We start from the raw sequence: 9,946 nt of genomic DNA on the forward strand, positions 1-9,946 counted from the left end.
ACTTTGTTTAATTACGGAAGAAAGAATCTACGTACGAACCATACAATTCATATGTAGCAGTTGACGAAAGCAGTGGAAAACGATTCATATGATGCTCAGATAATTTAAGGGTGCGTATAAAGCGTAAGATATTTTCATGTTCTGCTATATTTTGAAACATATTTCTTCCCAATTAGGATAAAAATTTACATTTCTTGTCTGCATAATATTACATTCCAATATGTTTCGTACTACCATCACACTTTACTAACATAATTTTGTTGAGGAATAGTTTATTGCTTCTAAGAACAAACGTCAATACCGATATATACAGAAGTTGCAAACAGAAGTTTCAAGTTTGACTCAAGTTTAACAGGTCTGGGGGATCATAAAAACATTCTTTCCTGATCATTAACCTTTGTATAATAATTGTGTATCATTTCACATCAACCTGACTTATTTTGATTGATAAAAATGTTATGGGCACCAGAAACAATTTTGTTCGATCTTTGGATCGACCGTCGATGCTGCTTCGATGCTTGTCATTAATGAACTTCCAACTAATTAATCATAATTAATGCTAAATTTATATTGGTCAATATCAATACCGGCAAAGATTCATATGTTATCACATTATAACAATATTCATTTAATTGATTTCATAAGTAATAAGGATCGACCAAGTATCGATGGTGGATCGAAAGATCGAACTAATTTGTTTCTATATTGCCTAAGTGTGCAAAGTTATGTTTTGCCGAATATTTCAACTGGCTGATCATATAAGAAAAAATATTGGGTACAAAGAAAGTAGGGCAAAATTAATAGGATAATAATATGCAACAAATTAAGAATACCCATAATGCTGCTGTGCAGGTAAACTAAAAACGTGCGTTGATATCGTTTTTAGCTCATATCAAAGAAGACGGCGAAATCTACCATATTTTGTTGATCATTATTGTTGCAGTCGGCAATTATTGGAGTTTGGCAAAATTATGCGAATTTCTGCTTGAGAATATATTTCAAAATATAATTAGGTCTAATTATTCCGTACAACGTATCTTTAAGAGCGTGTGAAACTACTTGTCTCAAACACACACCGCCATCAAAATAATTATATAAAAGCCATTGATATCTTTGTAAGCATTACACGTCAAACTTGGCTCGCCCTGGAATCATGTAAGTAGGCATTTTCTAACATTCATCTTGTACCACTGATGTGTTATCCATGTGATTTAATGTATAATATATTATATATGTTATGCCTAGGATAGATATGCGTAGGACAGGAATAACTTAACCCTAATAGTCAGTAAGATGTATTTTTAATGGTCAAGTTAATGATCGGAAAGGCGCTAGACTCTTGTAAGTGGCGATACTATCAAGTTCGAGTATCCGGCAGTGTTATAATTTCTGTTCCCATGAAAAAACTTGAGCTAACTTGAAACTGGGCGATACGATCCTGGCTGTGATGGTTATAATGCTGGTTGATTTCCCAAACGGGAAATATACGATATCTCCGGAAGGGAAGCTGGTATGAAAGTAAATAACCGCCTAAATGTGTATTTGTACCCACACTATAATATCATACCAATAACTCAATTTCACCCAGATGTGGATGTAAGGGTTTTTGCAACTAAGCTCTTCATATCGGCGTGAATAAAAGGTTAAGGTTTCTTTGAAAGTTTCATAGGTTTCAAAAAGAACCGTAAATGCATTTGTATCGTTGCTTACCCATTTACGATATGCAATGTCTCTCGATGGATATTGTCATTTTATTATTCAGAATAAAACTGACACCTTTCTTTTGCAGCTTTGTGTTTTGTTATAGAAATGACAATAAGCATGTACTTGGTGATTTTTGCCTTCTTGATTAAGTTGGTCATCGTCTACGGTATGTAAATTTAGTTACAAACAGTATAGCAGAATGTAATATGTGATGCGATCAAGCAAAATCAGTCGGAACTCTGAAATATTGATTTGTTGTTAAATTTCAATGGGGTTTACTACAAAATACAACTATACAAATGTTTTTTTATTATTCTATAAGAAACTGAAAATTTAATATTTCCGAGTTCCGACTGATTTTGCTTGATCGCATTACATATTACTAATAATGTAGTTCCAATAATAACAGTAATTCAGTGGCTGCTATTTGCCGCTGAGGGGAGTATTTTCTGGGCAAAGACTCAGTAGTGATAAGTAAATGGACAAGTATATTACCGATTTTCTTCATAAAATAGTACAGATCATTAAACAATTTAATCAACCAGATTATAGGTTACATGACAATGATCATGATGATAACAAATGGGATCTTTTCTTTATAGCTTGTAAAGACATGGATACATCTCAACGATATACGATTATATGGGAGGATAATGAGCACAAGACATGGCAAGATGCACAGGACTATTGCCTATCTAAAAGCGGAAACCTTGCTACCATAGAAACGCAAGAAGAACTAGATTATATTGCAGGACAAAGTTCGGAATTGTACAATAAGGACTTTTGGATTGGTCTTAACGACATCGAAAACGAAGGTAATGATATTTAAGTGCACGTTTACTAGCTGTAATATTCTCCAGTTATAACTCCAGAACGGTTCCTCTTAGATATATTAGGACAAACTTTACATTTTCTGAACCCTTGCGACTATAGAGGAATACATTGAACTCAACTTGCTCAAGTTGTGTTAAAACACAAGTTTGAAATTTGACACTGTGTAAAGTTCGACGCCCTTTTCCCGCCAAAAGCTACTCCTGTTCAATTGTTATCGCGTATTTTTGTGTAGCCCATGATGTGAGGGGGCCAGGCTCATACACTGTTAGGAGCTATTAGCATGATTATGGGCGTTCCGCTGTTACGGCAAAAATCCATATTAGAGAGATTGCGATGTTCCAAACGCAGCACGTGGAACGTACGTTTTTACGTACGTTAATACGGTGTTAAATATTGCTAATCTCGGTTCCAAACTGGATTGTGCTCATTCGTCACGAAGGAGAACAAGTCAGCTGGAATGAAGACTATGATAATATTTGATCTAATCTAATCTAGGTCGATAGAGGGCATAATGATTGAACAAATAACATCTGCCTAATTCAAACAGGCCGCTTTTGATTTTGACTAAAATTCTGACCTACATGCTGATTAAACTTAATTGTTTTTTTGTGCTCCCCAAATATTATAGTTGCCCAAAATCATATATTTTGGTAGATTAAGGATCACTACATCCATACATCATGACTTTACTTTAAAATGAGACTTTTTCGTCCTGAAAATTGGGCGCGTTGCATGGACTTAGACATGAGGTAAAATCAGCATATTTCAACGTAGCATCTGCGTTTTATTCTACGTTGGAATCCAAAATGGGAAATCGCAATGTCATTTTTTGTACGTAAAGTATCACACACATTTCAATGGGCTATTTCTGCGTATGAATACTGCGTTTAAATTTAGTCCATTTTTAACACATCGCTGTACCTTTATTATAATGATTTATTACAAACAAACAGGATCATAATAATAACTAGAGCTACTGTGGCTCACGAGCCACGAATGTCAGGCGGTGATTGATTCTGATTAGCATCGTTTGACCTTAGACCTCGGGTAAACTCATGCTATACTCCCCAAGTGTCAAGGATCATTTTCTGCAAGTTCGATTGGAGCAACTTTAAATTTGACCTGACCTTTGACCTCGGATGACCTTTGCGGTTTTATACTCCTGAGGTATTAGGGATTGTGTTCCCGGAGTTACAGGCTGATCGGAGTAACTTAAATTTGACCTGACCTTTAACCTTGGATAACCTTTGCGGTTTTATACTCCTGAAATGTCGGGGATCATTTGTCCTGAGTTGCAGCTCAATCGGAGCAACTTTAAATTTGACCTGACCTTTGACCTCTGATGACCTTTACGGTTTTATACTCCTCCAGTGTCAGGGGTTGTTTTCCCTGAGTTACAGGCTGTTTGGAGCAATTTAATATTTGACCTGACCTTTGACCTCGGATGACCTTTGCGGGTTTACACTCCTGATCAGTTTTCCTGAGTTGCAGCTCAATCGGAGCAACTTAAAATTTGACCTGACCTTTATACTCCTTAAGTGTCAGGGATTGTTTTCCCTGAGTTACAGGCCAATTGGAGCAACTTTAAATTTGACCTGACCTTTGACCTCGCATGACCTTTGCAATTTCATATTCCTCAATTGTCAGTGATCATTTTCTCGGAGTTACAGCCCCGTCGGATTAACTTTGAATTTGACCTGACTCCCCCCTCCTCCCCTACCCACGCTGCCCTCCCGCACTTTCCCATATATAACCAAGCAAAAGTGCATTCCCCGTGCCTATTACTTGGTCCATATAGCAAATAGCCCCCCCCAAAAAAAAAAAAAGAAAATCTTATATGAGATCCACTGTCAGCTATCTTCCCAAAACCGTACCACTGCCCCTACACTAGACGATCTCTGACATGTTCAGTTTGGTCTAGACTGTGGTTAAGATTTAATATGTTGAGACTTTCAAAATATTTACTATGCTTATCTCTTGTTATCAAAACAGCAGACAAGCTGTCTCCCTGCCTAAGTTATCTGCCAAATTGCTGCCTCTAATGATAGCTGCTTCATTTCATTTGACACAAATATTTTCACAAAATGACCCCTATCAAGCCTTACATGAACTTTGACCCCAATCTGTGGTACAACTTATTTGAAGCTTGGGCCAGCGGTTCTTGCTGACCATGTTTGGTGGTCATAGCATGTCATTTAAAGGAGCAGTAGCATTTTAAAGATTTTCACAAAATAACCCCTAATAACCCTTATGTGACCTTTGACCCCTATCCGTGTAGAAGTTATATTAAGCTTGGGTCAGTGCTTCTTGTGGCCAAGTTTGATATAAAATTGGATCGGTTGAGCCCATATTTATTGGTCGAGCTATGAGTTTTTTTACAACTCATAGCAAGACCAATAAATATTGGGCGTAAAGCATCCAATTTTATCATTATTATGTTTTGGATCCAATATTATCACAACTTGGATCCATCAAAACATAATAATGGTCAAAATTGGTGCAAGCGTCTGGCACTAGTAGCAATTTTTGGTTCTACTAAAGAAGAAAGAAAGAAAGAAAGAAAGAAGATTTGAGAGCTTCACAGTATATCAGGCGGATAAATCCGCCTGACATAATTAGACTTTCCTTCGTATGTTCATTATCTTTGACTGTCTTTAACATATTGTGAAATGGACACATTTTGTGCATTTTCAACGATGTATCTACGTCGATTTCGCACGTGGAATATCTTCAAAAATAGCTAAATACGTGACCTCGCTTCGATACAGGAGAGTGGTTTTGAATAGATCAACGTACGTCCGATGTCTACGTTTGGAAATCGCAATGTCTCTAATGTCCCAGCGCTGACCCGCTACTAAATTGAGTTTGTGCGCTCTCATATCCAGTACCTCGGCGCTACCGGAATTTTAGTTATATTATTTGAATAAGTTATAAAATCTTCTTTTCAATGTAACAATGATGTGTATTGACACGTTTTCAAAATAATAAAGAATAATGGGTAAATGTTCTTAGTCATCCAGTAGAGAGAGATTGGAATTAAATCAAATACTAGAACTTATTTTTTGCAACTTTGCGACGTTGCGTCTGGAGCCACCAGACTTCATGAAGCAAATGTGACCCGCTGGACTGGTCACGCGATAGACGGATATGTATCGTATTGATGGTCAGGTCCCATGCATGAGATTAAAGTTAAAGCGGAGCCCCCCTTTTCTGTTCTTTGTCTATCACGTGACCAGTCCAGCTGGTCAGTTGTCTAATGAAGTCAGGACGTTCCAGACGCAACTTCGCAAAGTTGCAAAAGGTAAATTCCAGTATTAATTTGATTTAATTCCAAAACGCTCTTAAGTTGGTACTACACCCCCTGATAAATTTTGTGACTAATTTTACATTAAATCTACACACTGGTAACAAAAGTTATGTATATTATAGGGGCAAGGAATCCAATAACTTCACTGAAATTTCAGTGATTCAAGACAAAAGGTTCATTATATATGTTAAGAAATGAGGTACATTCTAGCGGTACCTCTTTTCTTATCATAAAATAACGTACCGCTTGTCTTGAGTCATGTAGTAACTGGATTCCTTGCCCCTATAATATACATAACTTTTGTTACCAGTGTGTTATTATTTTTTGAGTAAAATGCAAATATTTATCAAAGGGTGTAGTACCCCCTTAAAGAAGAAGAATAATTTAAACCACAGGTACTTTGCAGTGGGTGGGCGCACCAGAGAGCAACGTGTCAAATTTTGAGTGGAGTACGGGTGAATCGAATCACTTAACCAAAGATTGTGTTCATCTCAAAAATGGTGGACAGCTTCTGAATTATGCTTCGTGCATTGATGATAGTAAAGGATTCATCTGTGAAGCTACACATCGATGTAAGTTCATACTATGTGTGTAAATATTACCTAGCTACAATCCAGGAAAAAAGGTTGGCACACTTTGCCTGTCTTTTGGTATATCTCTTCCCCCGCTCCCCCAATTCAATGTTGGACCAAGCCATGTTGTCAACAGGTCCGTGAGACCCTCCAACATTAAAAGATGGGGAGTGGGGAAAGGTGAGATATAAGGGGAGTCTGTACTTCACATATATTGCATGCATGTTTTACTCGCATCTCCAATTTTGATAGGGCACGCATTTCCATTGTTTACTGCAAGTGTGCCAACTATTTTTTTCCTGGATTGCATTCCTGAATCAAAAATATCCATCTAATTTCACATTTTGGCTTATAAAATAAAAACCATAAAAGGTATGGCCACCAAATTTTTCAGGGAATATTCCTCACATTCATATCAATATATAAAATCCATATTAATATTGTGAAATAAGGGATAAGTCAAAAGAATATTATATGATTGCCGATTATTTTCGTAGTTTATAAAGCTATGATAAATAGTCCAAAAATATGCATCTAAATTCATATTTTGGTTTCTAAAATAAAAACCATAATAAGTATGGCCACCAAATTTTCAGGGAGTAATGCTCACATTCATATCAATATATGAAATTCGTATTAATAATATTAAACTATGATATAATGCTATACAAGATACATACGCTCAACAGACGATATATAGTAACAAGAAGAGTCTTCCAAAAAGACACAGTTCACGGATCAGGTGTATAATAATTTGTTCTCACTTTCCATTTTCACATCTAACCTACTCTGCACTGATCTTACAATAAATTAGTGATTTGAGGCATAATGATACCTACACCCTGGCTTATATAACTCTCCAGCAGATACAAACTTTCAAATCAATATCACTGTAGGCCTATTGAAATTCAATTATACCATGGAAATAACCTTGGCCCAAATTATTATTAGGGCTCCAATTAAGATAAGCAAACATTACTGGGTAGATAACAGGAACTAAATTTCCTCAGTTGGAAGAAATTGAATAAATCGCCTGTATCAAAATATGCAGTGTATTTTTCATTATGCAGTAATATGCTCAGCCTTATCACAAAATAAACAATATCATTGACCTGACCCACCAATCAGTAAAGCTTATTATAATCATGTGATGGCTCAATCCAATAATAAACATGCTTAGAAAAAAGGCAAAAAAATGGTCCTGGCTGCCATTGTCTCAGTACAAGATAAGATATGCTAAAAAGTCCTTGTCATGTGGGGCAGGATTAGATGAAGGGATACGAACCTGGGTATGAGACATTAGGGTTGATGGGCTACAATAGCTTTTCAAGACACAGTGTATGTAAGGGATAAACTGTGCATATGAGATATGGGTTCAAGTGGGGGAAATGTTCACTCCGTGAACAAAAAAATCACACTTTTACGGCATTTATTTCATTAAATGTATATTTATCATAATAGCAGGACTGGTGTTGGCTGACATTGTGCTCCACATTTAGATCAGTTACTTTTTGGCCGGGATAAATGACTTCGGGACAAAAACGAACGAAATTCATTTTTTACTTGATTCGATACTCGCATTGTTTAGGTTGATATTTGAACTTCAATTGTGTAAATCAACCACAATTTCATATTGTGTACTTTTGAACACTCGAAAATGACATCTTAATTCATAATATTGTTTAAAAAAATCTTTTAAAAAAAAATCTTTAAAAAAAGCCTCATTCCGCATTCGTTTTTGAAACTGCCATGGGCTTTGAGACATAAATTTTGTTTTAGCCTTATCGGAGACCAATGTGCTATTCAATATTATATTAATTTAAGAAAATCGATCGTCTGCTTGCACAGGCTGTTTGCTCGGACTCGGTTTAGTGGGTTGTGGTATTAGTCTAGTTAGGCCGTGTAAAATTAATATTTTGGTTCTCGTCCCTCCTCCTCAATTTCTGGGATTTGTCAGATTTTTTTTTTTTTAGATTTTTCAATTTTTTTAGACTTTGGAATGATTTATGAAATCTTCATACATATAAATAAGTTTATTAGAGAACAAGCATCACTTCCAAGTCTTTTTGTGGTACTCTAGGGGGTTTATCCCTCAGAATCTCACATTTGAAAAAAAAAAAAAAAACCTCATCGTTTCCTCGAGCACTGTTGGAAAAAACCGAAAACTACTGACAATGCTAATTTTACATTGGAAAAAAAAAAAAAAAAAAAAAACACCTCCCTCCCTTATTAATTCATAAAAATAATTTGGACGAGAACCAAAACACTAATTTTATACGGCCTTATATAGCATAGATGTAGGTCAAAATTTCACCTGTGTAAACTTAAACCGTTCTCAAATACATTTTAACATTTTTCTTACCAGGCAAAAGTGACTATTATGCCATTGATCCCAATCGGCACCTGGTCAACCACGTCATCCGCTCATTTGTCTGTGAATCAATGATGGCTTGTGCTAAGCATTGCTTGAGTGAGAACAACTGCTTATCTCTCAACTTCTACCAAGAAACCACATCCGGGTTATCTATGTGTGACTTGAACTCGGAGAATCACTTATCAAGACCAGACGACTTCGTCTACATGTATGATACCTTGTCTACGTATGCGGCTCCTTTGCTCTCCTAATTGTTTGTGGTGCATCATGGTCAGTTTAGAAAGGGTGGGCTTTTTTAAAATTTATTTATTGATTTATTTTAAATGTAAAGTGTCTTACCTTTTCTGATAATAATTATCTTACTAAAACTCAGACTTATACTTTTCATTAAGTAGAATTGAGTTGAGATATATGGCCAAAAAGTGGTCATAATAGTAGGGATGTCCAACACATTTGCTGCTAGGAGAGTTTCCCACACTCACCCATGTATTGTCTAGATGCAAACACATCTCCATGCAGTAAATCCCAGACCTAATAAATAGTGTACAGCACTTGCTGTGGACCAATTTAGGCCTAAAACAGGGTGTTTCAAGAAATTCCTTATTGCACCAGTAAACATTAATCAAACTCTTTCCTGATTGTCCAGTAAATAGAGATGACCTTCCTTATCAAGGGATCAGTTTTTTTAAAGAAACAATCAATGAGATGAGAACTACAACATGTTGAAGTGACAGCATTCTGTGCATCAGGTGTTTGCAATCATCTCCGAATTTGGATTGATTCAGATAAACTTACATACCTATAAAATTTAACTATTTTTTAAGACAAAATGTGCAGATGTTAAGAAATTGAAGCCTACCAAAACCCATCTCGAATTATGCACTTCTCACCACCATGTCCATTTCAGATATGCTACCCATCATGGCTTCCATGCACACACACCCCAGTGTAGTAAAGATAACCTTTGAGTTGGAGCAAATTTCTCAAAATGAGTAGTAATTAATGTTACCAAACTTATGTCATGATGAAATATAATCATTTTTGAAGATAAAATGTGCTGATCTTAAACGTTTGAACAATGTTTACGACTACCACTATTCATTTAAAATAATGCACTTATTGTTCAGCTCCTCTATGGAGATATTTTCCATGGCA

General features: G+C 36.0%; 1 protein-coding gene across 1 annotated transcript; it reads left to right on the forward strand.

Annotated features, from left to right (window-relative positions):
• Positions 1 to 1,059: 1,059 nt before the first annotated feature.
• On the forward strand, positions 1,060 to 9,181 carry LOC140147993 (uncharacterized). Its single transcript, XM_072169817.1, has 5 exons — positions 1,060 to 1,155; positions 1,790 to 1,870; positions 2,307 to 2,519; positions 6,241 to 6,417; positions 8,783 to 9,181. Exons 2-5 carry the CDS (start codon positions 1,810 to 1,812, stop codon positions 9,040 to 9,042), a joined length of 711 nt encoding a protein of 236 aa, XP_072025918.1. The 5' UTR covers positions 1,060 to 1,155; positions 1,790 to 1,809; the 3' UTR covers positions 9,043 to 9,181.
• Positions 9,182 to 9,946: the final 765 nt, after the last annotated feature.

This window comes from Amphiura filiformis, chromosome 3 (assembly GCF_039555335.1).
Source record: "Amphiura filiformis chromosome 3, Afil_fr2py, whole genome shotgun sequence".
Classification (NCBI taxonomy): domain Eukaryota; kingdom Metazoa; phylum Echinodermata; class Ophiuroidea; order Amphilepidida; family Amphiuridae; genus Amphiura; species Amphiura filiformis.

Bases quoted from the DNA above. Each gene is read 5' to 3' on its own strand.
- LOC140147993 (XM_072169817.1), top strand. From the start codon at position 1,810: ATGACAATAAGCATGTACTTGGTGATTTTTGCCTTCTTGATTAAGTTG. The intron at 2,520-6,240 runs GTAATGATATTT...TTTAAACCACAG, and splicing joins TAACGACATCGAAAACGAAG to GTACTTTGCAGTGGGTGGGC. The intron at 6,418-8,782 runs GTAAGTTCATAC...TTTTCTTACCAG, and splicing joins CTGTGAAGCTACACATCGAT to GCAAAAGTGACTATTATGCC.